The following is a 15432-nucleotide window of genomic DNA, read 5'->3' on the forward strand; positions in this document are numbered from 1 at the left end:
CGCTGTTTTTACTACTGGCGTCTGGGCATGAGCATGGTGAAAACGTCTACCGAGTACCACTGTTCCAGAACAGGATATATTTTGAGCATTTTCACTGTGAAAAGAAAAAAGAATTAGGTAAGAAAGTTCCAAACCTAAGCAAAACTCAGAATATTTTTTTTTTTTTTTAAAGGAAAGTGTCATGAAGCTAAAATGTCTATTTTTTTTTTAAAACATTTTAAAAAACCCCAGCATAACCATGTAGGAGGGTTCTCAGCTTCCTCTCATCTGTTGGTTCCAAAGTTACAGTCTTGTGTCATGACAATAACGTTCTGCAGTTAGGTTCTATAATCTTTTGTGACCAAAAACTTTTGATTTGACCATTCTATAAAACTGCAAAACAAAAATCATATAAAATCTAAACTAAACTGTTGTACCAAAGACCTGGAAATTCAGAGGTCCTAAATTCTAATCTTGCAATCTACCTTTGCGAGCACAACTGCCATGCAGAACATCCACCATCTACCCTAGCATCAAATGTCCAAAAGCAGCTAGTACTAAACTCTTTAGAGGATGGAACGGGTTTATGAATAAAATGGACAGTTATGAAATATTGTACCCAAGAGGAACAATGTTTTCTTATGTGGCAGTTGGTAGTCTTATAAAACCCCTTTTATTTTACCTACTCTGGAGACAAGCCTTTATGCATCTTGCCAAGTTCTTCATCTCAAAGACATCTCATAATAATGACATCCCAAATTAATGATACACTGAATTTAGAACAAAGTATTTACTGATATTTAAATTTTGCTACATCCATAATTAATTATCCTCTCGTAACTGCACTAGGAGAAGGACAAATAGGAAAACTTAACTTTAACTGCAGTTAAGTTATATCCCATTGCATTTTTTTATTTGAGCAGTTTTAATGTATTCACCCGGAAGTCTCTGTATGCTTTAGTCATCTGCTCATCTCTGGACCTGTTATACTTCTGTTGTAGATTTTTTTAAAGTTTACTGGAACTTAACAAGTACATTAACACTTAATAATGAAACAGTATTTTAAATTTTTCTCCTTTTCCGCATAAATACTATAATACGTTTCTCAATACATGGATTTTTGGTGAAACACATAATGGTAGTCAACTAGCTCTTCACAACAATTACCAGGTTTTTCTGAGATATTGCAAGAAAACTGTATGCGTGTATGATTGCTTCAGATTATTCATCTATTGAAGGCAAGGTCTTTATCCCTTAAGTATCGTTCATCACTTTTTTATATCTCGACTTATCTAAGTATTTTGTACAATCCACAAATACGGTTATCTCATTATTTACTCCCCCTCCTCTTTTCAAACTGTGGAATTCCACTGTTAACCTGTCCACATTTAAAAACTGACCACTTACTTTTGTTCTTTGCATTCTGTGTTATTCAGTTTCTAACCCATTACAGTGTTTTGGCCTCTGTATTAGAACTACATATTTTCTTATTGTCAACTTTCTTCATGAGGCCAACAGTTTTTGAAAGTCAAATAAATGTCAACTATTTTTTATCCACTATTTTGTCCATAAGCTTAAGAAACTATTTTAAAAGACAAGACTCTCTTTTAAAAACCATACTGGTTTGTATCTATTATTGTATGTTCATCAATATGTTTCATTATTATTTAGTTACCTGTTTCAACCAATTTACTAACTGTCATGGGAAGGGTTTCAAAGCAAAAAAGGCCCTTGAGAATAGGAGTAATTTTCCTGTACTCGTCCCAGAAGAAAGGAAGACTGCGGAAAGCGTCAGCATGCCACATTTCTGGAAGAGTATTCACTCTGGATCGGTGACAGGTGAGCTGCATTTGGTACTTCTGATCCCAGAGAGGGGCAGCCGGCAGGAGACTCCAGTGTCAGGAAGCCTGAAATGCCAGAAAACTCTTCTCTCAATGCCCGTCTGCAGTGTGTTTGGCAGCACAGAGGTGCTGGGAATAAGGTACAGGCGGTCAGAGGGCCACCGCTTGAGGAAGCTCTGCCACGGGGAGCTCAACCAATGGTGCAGCAGATGAGAAGCTGCCTCCAATAAGTGCTGGCAAGTGAAGTAGGAAGACCCAGTATGCCCAGCCCTCCTTGAGGGTAGGACTGCTCTACCGCTAGGCAGGCCATGACAGGGGTTTTGGATTTAAGGGCTTAGAACTGGTTTATGGGGAGTGCGGAGGGGAGTGGGAAACTAGAAGGCTACCAGGTTTGGTTCCTTCAACCCTGAGGTCAGGTGACAGAACACCCCCTGCCCGGGATAAGGGGTTAGCCCCTGAGTAATTCACTCAGAAACTGACAACCAAAGGTGTGGTCAGGACAGGTGCAGGGGAGGAGGAGCCCCATAAAGCAGGTTTGCTGGGTAGTCTAAAGGAATTCTTCCCAGGGAGCCAACTCCCAAATCAAAAGAAGAAATACTATGGTCATGGCAGGCAGAAGACAACATCAGGGGGTGGCTGAAGGAGGTAACCATAGCTCCTCCTTAGCCAAATTACATAAAAGGGAGAAGCTAGGTTTTATACCACCTATCATCAACACTAATATATTTAACAAATGTTCACTGCTTCAAAAGTCCCAGAATAGACCACAATCCTACTTTGAAATTACTTAATTACAATCTTTACTACCATGCATTACTTTTGGGTAACAGTTAAAGATTATGTATTTTTTAACATCTCTGTCACTTTCTTAACTCCTGGAGTTGCATCAAATCCATCTTCTGTTGCTCTTTGTTTTTACTGCCTCCTTTTTGACCTTTATAACTACTGAAAACACTTTGTTCTCATTACCTGAAGCCAGTAAAACTTGCAGAAGTTTACTTTTCTAGCATCTTCAATGATGAAGACTGGCACAAAACGCACACACCTCTTCTCCAATATTATTTCACTTATTTGTTGATCCTTGAAACAGTTAGATTAATAAAAAGGTCCCACCAAGTCTCTTCCAAGCTTACGATATATTTGAATAAAGCTTGATAAAGCTGATTGCAAAATATGACAACTTCAGAAGAATTTTATCAAACATTGTCAGATTCTGTAGGGAAATAAGTGCCTCACTCCGCCAATGTTTCAGGATGATCATGCACTCTTAACAAATCCTTTTAAGAGTATTTACTTGAATACGAGACAAGGTCCCCTTCCCCACCACCCAACTGGCATGGGGAAAATTGGCATTTATCTAATTGCATACAAGGAAATCTCACGAAATACATTGTCCGTCATTAAACTGCTGCCAAAAGCAGCATGTGCTCAGCAATGGAAACCAACTATGAAAATGATTAAGTGCAGTCAACACTGAGCATCAGTGTGTGCACACACATATACATGCGTGCACATGTGTGCATATGCACACATATGTACACACATGTATGTTTGGCCCTTTAACCCCCCGCCCCCCCCCAAAAATAGGCAGTTGTTGCCTCAGGAGGGAATGAGCACCAGACCTGAAGGTACTGCAAAACCAGACTGGTACACAGAGATCGGAGCAAGCTCCAAGACCCTCTCCTGGTGCCAAAAATGTTGATAGGAACCTACCACAGGAATAGCTTAGTGCAAGCCATCTGAACAAAATATATGATAGTGCCTGTTGTATGCAGTCTCCCTCAGCACCAACTCTTTTTTCGAGTCATGGTGTGTCACTACAACAAATATACTTTGACTTCCTCTTCACTCCCACAGCTGAGCTGCGCCTTTCTTTCCCATTTTCAGTTATTCTCATTTCTTCACCAGCCTTAAGGCTAGGGACAGAAATTACACATAAACCAGTATAAGTGATCAGAAACCAGCTCAAATCTGTAATACAACAGAAGTTATACGCACATAATCCTCTCTCAGAACAGCCAAAACTGGTTTAAGATAAACTTGGATGAATGTATGCAACAGGGGGCCTTCCCAAGGACAATTCAATGTTGGCCCACCCATCTGTCTCTGAGTTAACCACCCACGTCTTTCTTGCCTGCCACAGATGATAAATGGTTATGATGTTCCTCATGTGGGAGGCTGCTTATTCAGAGCCCCAATGTTAAGAGGAATATCTGCAGCTCTGTTCCACCCATACACTGCCTTGCAAATGGCATTCCAGGCAGCTAAACTCAGCTATTCCCTTCACCCATTAGTTGCGTTCCCCTCTCTCAGACCTTCAGCTCCCCCTTATGCTCTTGCTCTGTCTCAGGCTAGTCAGGATCCCAAGCCACTTTGCCCTGTGGGCAATCCCTTGCGATGGGCCCCTGGCCCTTTTGACCCCTCTCTGGGTCCTGGCCTCAGCATTGACCAGTCAAGTACCTCAGAACAAGCCTGAGCTGCTTGCCTGCTTTTACCCTCACAACTCCACTGGAACAACTGAGCCGCAGGTCTTTCTACAATCTCATACGTCTGGTATTACCCAACTAGGACTGTGAGGGGGCTGGAATTTATTAGGAACCCCTCACCTGCCTTTCACCAGGGACGTTTACGGCCCTAGCATTTCATAGGGCTGCCATGCCACCAGCAACCCCACCAGGCCTCCATTCCCTGGCAAGGTGCAGTTTTAGGTCATGCCCAGGACTTAGAGCCTCCTCCATCCCCATAGCCCAAGCCCATAGACATCCAAGTTGTTCCTTGCAGAGCTCAGCAGGCAGGTGTTTCTCCTCTGCTGGCTGATTACGAACTGCCTTCAGCTCAGGGAGCTGGGCCTTAAAATGGCTGCCCTAATCAGGCACCCGGCCCTTAAAGTGGCAGGTACCAACAGTGCCCTGCCACAATGTAGTATTAGACTTAACTGTTTTAGGTTAAGTTGTTTTATTTAACTTCTGTCCCAGATCACCTCCAGAGTCAAGTTAACACATTGTACCCCAGCATCCCAGGATGCTTTGAATCTCTCCTACAATCTTCCCCCTCCCCAAAGGCTAGCCTTAGCCCAAATGGCTGCTCCAACCAAGAAGGCATGTTCTAGAGCCACCCTAACTTCTGGCCTGGGCCACATCAGGCACGTGGCTGCATTTCTGGAATCAAAAGTGATTATCCGTTCACTTGGCTTATCAGTTCAAACTATGCATCTTAGACTAAACTGCAAAGATTGAATCAATTCAGCCTCAGGCTTTTTAAACTGTCTGTACTTGGCCTAAATGTCTGGCAAACATCATCAAACAGGGCCCTGAACAGCTTACCCAGAACCCTCTATCAGACCCTTTTCTCAGCCTGTCACATATGATTAGCGTGGCCCCACTTTCCATGAGGTGAAGCTGGACCAGGTTGCCCAGTATCTCATCTACATATAAATTTCTGGAGCATCCCAGGACTCATGACAAAAACACCTGGTTCCAGTCGTGAGTGGGGGCTGAATCATGGTTTGTTTTTTTTTGCAGACGAGGAGGGGTGCTAATCTGGAGTACACGTACATAAAACTGAGCAGTGCTAAGCTGTGGGGTCACCACGGTTTGAAATGCTGTCGACTCTGGCGGGGCTCGGCCCAATGAACTATGCAGTAAAATCGCAAACCTTTGGTTTTGGACTAACATCATGCATCGTTTGTACTACATGTAAGTTGGTGCCAAAATGCTGCCCAAACACATATTTATGGAGTACCTGTGCTAAAACTTGTGAGATCAAAACCTTCTGACCATCAATTAATTTTCCTTACTGTAGCAGTGTGAAGGGGACAAAATTCAAGGCAAACCTCCAATAATTAGATTATATTCCTGGAAAATAACAAATTTATAAATTTTCCATATAAAGAATCCGATTATTGGAGGGGTTGTCTTATAATCAGGATCATCTTCTATTCAAGTAAATACAGTGTGTCAATCTGCTGTCCCCAATATAGAAAAGAACACTGTTCTTACATAGAGGCCCTTATGCTGCATCTGATAAAGCAGGCTGCAGACCACAAAAGATCATGACTCTCTGAATCAGGTCTCTAAGGTGCCACCATGCCCTGCCTTCTGTATTACATAGAATCTCCCCTCTGTGTTGCATGCAAGTCAGAATCTCCTGGTCTACCTCCCGCTTCTTCTACCTGCCCACTTAGTGTGGATACCCACTGTTCTTAGTGAGCAAGACAAAATTAACTGCCATCAACTATATAAAGTTGATAATTCCAAACTGCAGCAGCTTATAATACTGCTGAGTATCTTTCCTGGACAAGGAAGCTCTTCAAATTCAAAAGTACAACTCTGCTCAAACTCTGTATCCCTATAATGGAAAATTCTCAGTGTGCTTGGAATTTTCAGATACTCATTTGACCTTGGAAATAAAATTATGTTCAAGCTGCATTTTTGGGAGGTCTATAAAATGGTCATATATTTGAGCAGATGTTCATGAAATTGAACAAAAACTCTTACAACTAATATGTGAGTAACTCCCTACCAAATGTCAAATCCTCACTGCAAAGCAAGAGGCACTGAGCTTTCCAAATAATTAAACACGGACAAAACAACGCATTTCTTTCTGACCTTATTTGTAGGACTACTGAACTTGCTTAGACATATTTAAAAAAAAATAAAAATCCATACCCTGCATGGCTAAAGTATGGCAAACTTGTAGGAAACTGAAAACAGGGTTTTATAGTGGAATGCATTCACTAAATTAAGGTTTTGCTACCATATCCACTTACAATATATACACTACAGTAGCTACATCGCAAAACACTCATTATGTGAAACCTAAGACCTGGAGAATAAAAGAGACACGCCTGTCACTGTCCACCATCCCTTCGTGCCTCCCTTATCAAGGCATTCCCCACACACTACCATGCTATTACAGATTCTAAAATGCTTTCTATCTGAGGTTCTCCATCTTACAGACTGGAGAGAAAAAATATAAATACAGTAAAGGTCACAGACTACCACTGACAGGTTCAAGATTTTCAGACACCCAATCTGTTTTATATTTAATAGTGATTTACTGTATTTTTTCACATATCACACCCCCCCAAGTAAAATACACACCTTGTTTTTCAGAAGGTAGAAGAAAGGGAAAAAAGATTTTCTGAGGGTTATGGCTGCATAGGGCAGGGACAGAGCCTAATCTTCAGCTCACCCACCCTTCCTTTCCTGCTTAACAAAAAGATGTAACCCTAGCTGCTGTGAAGATTGGTATCCACAGGTGAATCTACAATTTTGAAGAGAGCTAAAACCAAATCTACAAGGCTATGACAGAGGAAGAGAGACCAGGACTAGGTAAAAGAGAGCAAAGCTGCCATAAGAAAGGTTAGCTGGTCTAGTGGAACCTCAAGGCCATTAAAGAGACAGTTGTTAACACCTATGAAGTGAAGGACACAGAGCCATTACCATCAGTGGACTCCCTCAGCTGCTAAACAGAAGTGCCACTGCTGCTGCAAGCAGGAACAAAAGCTAGATGAGGAATAAAAGCATAGTACTTCTATTCCAGACAGAAAATCACTATCCCTGCTTAAAAAGACATACACCCCAATTTTGGGGGACTAATTTTTGGGGGGAAGGGTGTGTGTGATATGCAAGTAAATGTGGTGAACTGTACAACTAATTTGCTCAGTTTGCTAAGAATTAGATGTTCAAAACTCAAGAGAATAATTACAGAACACCTTCCACGCTGCGTGTCAAAGGGCACACATTACACTACTCTTTACTGCAGGCAAACTGTGAACTGGTCACAGTTATGCATATGCAAAATACAAGTGATTGGAAAATTAAAATTGTAAGGTTCCTTATGATACACGTATTATATAAACAAGTTGTTATGCTATTGCAGCTCCAGTATTAAATCACGATAATTACTCACAGTATAATCACATTATTCAAGCAGATTAAAAGACCAAAGTTGGAAAAGTAGTTAGAAGTCAGTCATAGCACTAGGCTGAACAAGAAAAAAAAATTTCACTGTACCAAGGTGGTCCTGTTTTTTTATAATTCCCCTCATAAAGTAGGTTAGGCTAATGAAAATATTTACTTTTTCAGGCTATTTTACACTAGTTCCACTTATAATAAGGATATAAAATAATTTACCATCAGAAGGGGGGTGATTTTGTTTTGATTGATAACTGTGTGAAGAGAAGAAAAAGGAGTTTTTAATTTCTGCTCAACTATCACCAGTATATGTAAGAAACAGTACTTTTATTATTTGAAATAGCTTACCGCTGAAATCCACAGGAAAATGTTTTGAAAATCCAGCATCACGACCACAAATGTGACTACAGACCCTTTCAATGAGGGTCAGACACAAAGCTGGTGAGTGGTTATTTCAAATACTTATTAAAGTTTAAGACTATGAAGTACTTTTTTTACTGCTGGGAGTCCCAGTCCACCTAGGATAAGTACTGATAAATTAAGACGTCTAAGGCCATTGACAGATGTTCATTTAAATGTATGATGGGATCTCATCCCTGATCCCTGCAATTGCACCTCTTGCCATGCCATAGCATGGCATGGCAAAGAGAGAGAAACACACCCAAATTCTGTAGGAAGGGTAGAATCTGTAGCAAACTCCATCACTACAAAGGCTCCTTCAGTAAGAAAATTCTAGTTTTCAAGGAGTTAAAGGAACTGTTTAAGTGGTTAGAAGTACTCCAAGTAGACAAGGCATGTTTAATATACATGCAAAAGACTTTTTCTCTAGTAAAACATAGCAAAGAAATTGATTGTACCTTTATAAACAGGCATTTAAAAAAAAAAAAAGTCAGGTTCAAGAAGAGACTCCTGGAATGGAAATGAAAGGAATGGAAATGAAAACAATAATTCCATTAAATGTGGTCAAATAAGAAATTTAAAAAAGTTTTAAAAAAATCTGTAGTCAAGCAAATTTTAAAACTGGTTGCTAGTAAGCACTCAAATCATATTAAAAGATGTAGTGGAAACCTGTATTTGTAAAGTACAAATAAAAGATAGCCAATATGGATCGAGGCACAGCAAACCATTACTTTCTGAAAATATAGCAACAAATATCATCAGTGTTCTACGTTGCTGATAACCACATAATGATTATTTTTAATGAATGAGAGTACTGCAAGATAGTCATACAGTAAACAAAAACAATTTTAGCACAACTAAACCTTTTGAGAACACAAAATTTACAGTTCTTAAGCTTGTTAAATGAAAACAAAAAGCTACATAAAGAAAAAAAAAAAGAGAGAGACCGATGACAGTAAAGTTAGATTAGCAAATATTCCAATTTAAAGTGCTGCAGTGTTGATAGGTTTTATTAGTGTAGCAATGCAGTGCAAAATGAAAAAAATATATATATTTTGCAGAGCTTCAGCAATATTCAAACTGGCTACAGGAATCAAGGACAATAAAAAGTCCTTCTTTTTCTGACTTCCCACGTATCTGAAGAACAAGGGCAACATTGGACCCTTGCTGAACCAAATGGAGCAGCTGTCAACCGACACCCAGGAGAAAGCTGATCTCAACAATTATTTTGCATCGGTTTTCCACCAGCCAAAGCAGATCATCCTGCCTGACAGGATGCAGGGTTACCAGAGTAAGGGCGATCACATACACCTATAATTGGTGAAGATCTTGTGAGGGAACAGCCTGAAAGGCTAGACATCTGTAAGTCAGCTGGACTGGATGGAATGCACCCAAGAGTGCTAAAGGAGTTGGCTGACATCACAGCACAACCAATCGTGAGGCTATCTGAGAACTCATGGCACTTGGGAGAGGTTCCTGAAGATTGGAAGAGGGCCAGCGTGGTGGCTATCTTCAGGAAAGGAAGGAAGGAAGGAAGATCCAGAGAACTATAGGTGAATCAGTTTGACTTCAATCCCTGGAAAGATCTCTGGTTTTTTTCCAAGAAACTGTCAACAACAGGTTAATGGAAGGCAACATTCTGAGAGAGAGCCAACATGGATTTGTTGTGGATAGGTCTTGCCTGACCAACCTCACTTCCTTCTATGACCAGGTGATGCAACACCTGGACAATGGAGAAGAGGTTGATGTCATATATTTAGATTTCAAAAAAGCCTTTGACTTGTTCTCCCCTAATTTTACCATGAGGCCATCATGGAACTGCAGACTCAATAACCTTTGGTCCAATAGCTGGGGAACTGGCTCTGTGGTCAGACCCAGAGAGAGTGATAAGTCAATGGAACTGAGTCAATATGGCACATGGTGGCATCCCCCAGGACTCGGTACTCAGACCAGTATGCTTTAATATATTCAGAAAGGATCTAGATTTGGGCGTCAGAAGCAGACTGGCCCAGTTCGCAGATGACACCAAATTATGGAAGTGTAGTCACACTAGAGGATAGTATGGCAATTCAGGTTGACCTGGATGGGCTCACAAGGTGGGCGAATCAAATCCTGATGACATTCAACACTGAGAAATGTAAGGTGCTCCACCCTGGGAGAAAAAAAACCACAGCATACTTATAGGCTTAGCAGCCTCTAAGTATAGGCTCACTAGCACCACGGCCAAAAGAGATTTCAGTGTCATGATCGGCCACAAGACGAACTTAAGCCATCAATGCAATGCCGCAGCCAGCAAAGCAAATAAAACCCTGGCATGCACCTATCAATACATCTCAAGCAACACCCAAGAAGTCATCCTCCCGCTTTACTCAGCCTTGGTAAGGCCACAGCTGGGGTATTTCATCCAATTCTGGATTCCACACTTTAGAAAGGATGTGGAGAAGCTTAAAAGTCCAGAGGAGAGCCACACACGATTCTAGGTCAAGAAAACAGGTCTTATGAGAAGAGGCTGAGAGACATCGGACTCTTCAGCCAGGAGAAGCGAAGGCTTAGGGGTAACTTGGTGGCAGCCTAAGTATAAAGGGGGTGTGCATCAGGAACTGAGAGATCATCTGTTCACCAGTAACAAAGTCCAACTGTCACAAACTGCTAGAAGACTGTTTTAGACTGGACATAAGGAAAAACTTGGTTACCATCCAAGTCTCCACAGTTTCGTAGTTGGTAGGGTTGGAAGGGACCTGAGCAGATCATCAAGTCTGACCCTCTGCCATGGGCAGGAAAGAACGCTGGGGTCAAACGACCCCAGCAAGATGTCTATCTAGACTCCTTTTGAAGACCCCCAGGGTAGGAGCGAGCACCACTTCCCTTGGAAGTTGGTTCCAGATCCTAGCCGCCCTGACTATGAAATCGTGCCTCCTGATATCAAGCCTGAATCTACTCACAGTCAACTTACGGCCATTATGACTTGTTACTCCCAATAGTGCTCGGGGGAAAAAGGGACTCTCCTATTGCCTGCTGGTCTCCCTTGGCCAGTTTATAGACGGCCACCAGATCCCCTCTCAGTCTTCTCTTGTGGAGGCTGAACAGGCTCAGGTCCTGTAGTCTCTCCTTATAGGGCCTACCCTGCTGCTCCCGATCATGTGAGTGGCCCTCCTCTGGAACCTCTCCATGTTGTCCACATCCTACCTGAAGTGCGGCACCCAGAACTGGACACATTACTCCAACTGTGGCCTGACCAATGTCATATAGAGGGGGAGGATTCACCTCCTTGGACCTGCTCGTGATGCATCTGTGGATGCATGACAAGGTACGGTTAGCCTTCCTGACTTGGCAGCCTATGTTCATCTTGGAATCAATAGCGACTCCAAGATCCTTTTCTGCCTCTGTGCTGATGAGAAGGCAGTTCCCCAGCCTGTAGGTATCCTGATGGTTCTCTCTCCCTAGGTGCAATACCCTGTACTTGTCTGTATTGAATCCCATCTTATTCTCATCCACCCACCCCTGTAACTTGCCCAGATCCAATTGCAGCCTGTCCCTCCCTTCTAGCGTACCCACTTCCCCTACATCTTGGTGTCATCTGCAAATTTGTAGAAGGTGCTTTTCACCCTCTCATCCAAGTTGCTGATGAAGATGCTGAACAGTGTGGGCCTGAGGACTGAGCCCTGGGGGACCCCACTGCCCACATCCCTCCAAGTCGAAAATGACCCATCCACCACCACTCTCTGAGTGTAGTCAACCAGCCAATTAGTGACCCATCTGACTGTGTAGGCATCAACACCACAATCTCCTAATTTTTTAATGAGAATGGGGTGAGAGACAGTGTCTTTCTGGACTTTAGGAAGGCCTTAGACTACGTCTACTGCGACACCAGCATCCAAGGATTTTGTGACCTAGTCAAAGAAGGCCACCAGGTTGACAGGACCTGCCTCCAGAGTCTGGAATAAATTCCCCCAGAAGTGGTACAAGCACCTACTCTGGATACCTTTAAAAAATGCTTGGATGCTTATCTTCCTGGGGTGATCTGACCTCCTGCCCCTTGGGAAGGGGGCTGGACCCAATGATCTTGCAAGGTCCCTTCCAGCCCTGATGGCTATGAAATCTATTCTAAATTTAAATCTATGCTGATAATTGACAAAGTCTTTCCATCTCAGGGGGTAGGAATTAGCAAAGAACAACTAATGACTTTTTACCATGTTTCCTTAAATACTAGTAAAATGCACTTTAAACTATATTCATAAATCATAAATTTTGTTTAAACAGAAACTGTTAGCTAAACAATTTAGTAACCTGACAACACTGTACCTCAATTTCTTGCTATGTCCAACCATGTTGAGTCCAATTGCATTCCCTTTCAAGTCTCTCAAACCTCCAGTTTTACCTCGTCTTGTATATGTCTTTAAGGAATCGCCACTGGTGCCAATAGTTCCTAGCCGACAATGTAGTGACTGTAAGGAGACAATAAGCATATATTAAGAGGTGACAAGAAAATAAAACCAATAACTTACCAAGTATTTATTATGGTCCATGTTTACTATGTATTTGCACTGATTTTTAGTTTTAGATAAGTCTTTATTTTTCTAACACAATCAACATTTTTGTAAACTCACTGTTCAAATTAAAAGACCAAGAAAACTTTTTAGAACACTCTCTAAAGATTGTTCAGTTTATTTTTTCTGAAGGGTACAATTGAAGGAACTAGAGCAGGGATGGGCAATTATTTCAGGTGAAGGGTTGCTTACTGAGTTTTGGCAAGCCATCAAGGGCTGCATGACAGGCAGCCAGGGGCAGATATATATTAATTTTCTAAATTTGTTAGGGTCCCTGCAGGCCAGATAGAATGGCTTAGCGAGCCGCATCCTGACTTTGAGGGAGATATGTCCTTTTTTACTGAAAAATGTGTAAGCCTAGAAAAATATAAGCTTCAAAATACCTATCTAGATAGAGAGATATCTATATCTATATCTATATAGATATAGATAGATAGATACATAGATATTTAATATATAGATATATATATATTAAAATTTTAATCTAAATGGAACTTTCTGGTCCCAGTTAATGTTACTGTTAAAATTTCTTTTTTAAAAGCAATATATGAATTTTATGTTAAATAATGTAATTCTACATCTATCAAAGAAACAGATTTGCTACAGCTACCAGTTGGTGTTACTAGAGTTCTTCAACACCTACAAATTCATCGTGTATGGACGTATGATAAATTCTACATTTGGTCCAATTCACTGGAGTTGCTCTTTTTTTGTAATCTATTAAGAAGAAAGCAGTCTCTCCTTTGGTACGTATTTCTGCTACTGAGAACATTCAATTTTTCAAGAGCTATGAAGTATCTTCAGAACAAGTTACCTTAGCAACTGCTGTCAAAAAGACAATTACCACACTTCAGTGCCCACCCCCCCAAACCCAAATGAATATAAAAATTGGAAATCAGGACTGTCCAACTTCAAAGAAGCCAGGGGCCATATCAAGGTAAGCCATATTACTCCTCCACCAGCCACATACCCCCCAGACACTCCTCCCCCTCCAAAAGTACACCACACACCTCTGCAAGCACCACTCTGCTACACCATGCACCCATGTCCCCCACTGCTGCACCCTGTGCTCCAAGGCCCATCCTCAGTCCCCTGAGCTGCTGTGCAGCCCCATTCCCTGGGATGAGGAAAGGAAGTAGCGGCCAAAGAAAGCAGTAGAGAAGAGCCCACAGTCTGGCTACTGTTGCAGGGACAGTGGATACTAGAAAGGAGTCTGGAGAGCTGCAATTTAAACCTCTTACAGGCTCCATGCAACCTACAGGCTGCCAGTTGGACAGCTCTTCTAGGTATCATAGAGAAAGAAGAGGGGAAAAAAAATCTATTCAGGAGCAAATCTTTATAAGCCTGTAACTGGTATATATCTAGAATTAAAACTGACCATTCAGGTTAATAATTTCAGACTATAGTACAGGAAGCATGTTTATAGAACGGAGAATAATAGTAAAGATATGTAACCAAGTAATTTTTCAGAATTTTCTACACAAAATATATACACTGATCTTCATTTTTGTTTAATAGATGGGATCATAACATTATTTTGTTTAAAACACTCGATCTTAAAATAATATATATTAAATTAGATACACATATATCACTTACCTTCTTTTCTTCATTGGGAGTGAAGGGCCCATCAATTTCATCTATGCTGAGCAAATTTGCCTCACTACATAATTAGGGATGAAAGAGAAAAGTGGATATAATGTAATATAGCTCAATGCCAACAAAACATTTTAAGCCATACACAGGGCCACAATACACAAGTTAACATTTTTGGATTAGAGACAGGCATCTATGTAGATACCTTACAAATGATCCCAAACAGCAGGGCACTTTATAGTGGGTGGCATAATAGTGGAAAAATATTAAAATTAGTTTGACAATTTACGTGAGACTTGTACAAAGAAAACCTAAATGCAAACAAAAGGGGAAACATGAGGGGGAGAAAGTATTTTAAAATGCCATACAATTACATAAATGTGAATATTCAAGAGGCAACTACAGTTCACAGAGTTACATAAATGGTAGGAGTGCATCAATATATCAATTGGCTATTGGATCAGCACCAATAAAAAGAGAAATTATGTTATCAACTTTTTTTTGGACATTGTAGCTGACAGTTATGGCCACATGCCCAGAACACCCTGTCAGGTGCAGTCTAGTCCCCATGCCCCACCCCTGGCCCGAGCCCACAGCAGACTACAAGTCCCAGCGAGTAGAGGGAGGGGATGCCAGGATGTGATCACAAGGTGCTATACTCAGCAACAAAGGGACAGTTACTGGCTCCTGCCATGGCAATGCCATGTGTGCAGCAGAGGCCTGAGTGAGGTATAGGAGGGGTGGCTCCCCGCCACTGTGCACACCCCCCGCAGGGGAGGCATGGGGGACATGTGCCTCCTCCCAGAGTTGTGCGTAGGGCAGACATGGGCTGCTTGCTGTGGGCTCGGGACTCTGCTGCCTTTCCTTCGGGAACCCCACCCTATCATGCCCGCTACCCACCTGGCAGAAGGAGCGTCTCATCACCTCCACTACTGCCAGGGCTCCCGAGGGAAAGGCAGTAGAGCAGAGAGCCCCAAACCCACAGTGAGCAGCCCATATCCAGTCCACACACAGGCACCACCATGCCTGCCCCAGGGGGTGCACACAGTGGTAGGGAGCTGTCCCCCCCCCCCACACCTGCTAGATGAGCCACCCATCAGGGTGGGCGGACGAGAATAGGATGCGATTCAACACTGACAAGTGCAAGGTGAT

General features: G+C 41.9%; 1 protein-coding gene across 1 annotated transcript in view; it reads right to left on the reverse strand.

Moving 5' to 3' along the window:
- SENP6 (SUMO1/sentrin specific peptidase 6) overlaps positions 1-15432 on the reverse strand; it is a gene marked incomplete at its 5' end in the record, with an annotated part of 145185 nt that overhangs the window by 115312 nt on the left and 14441 nt on the right. The window contains 2 exons of the mRNA XM_019520459.1: positions 12425-12582; positions 14284-14347. Of these exons, the coding sequence (XP_019376004.1) occupies positions 12425-12582; positions 14284-14347 (222 nt within the window). The remainder of the gene's footprint in view (positions 1-12424; positions 12583-14283; positions 14348-15432) is intronic.

This window comes from Gavialis gangeticus, unplaced genomic scaffold (assembly GCF_001723915.1).
Source record: "Gavialis gangeticus isolate Ggan-Ray unplaced genomic scaffold, GavGan_comp1, whole genome shotgun sequence".
Classification (NCBI taxonomy): domain Eukaryota; kingdom Metazoa; phylum Chordata; order Crocodylia; family Gavialidae; genus Gavialis; species Gavialis gangeticus.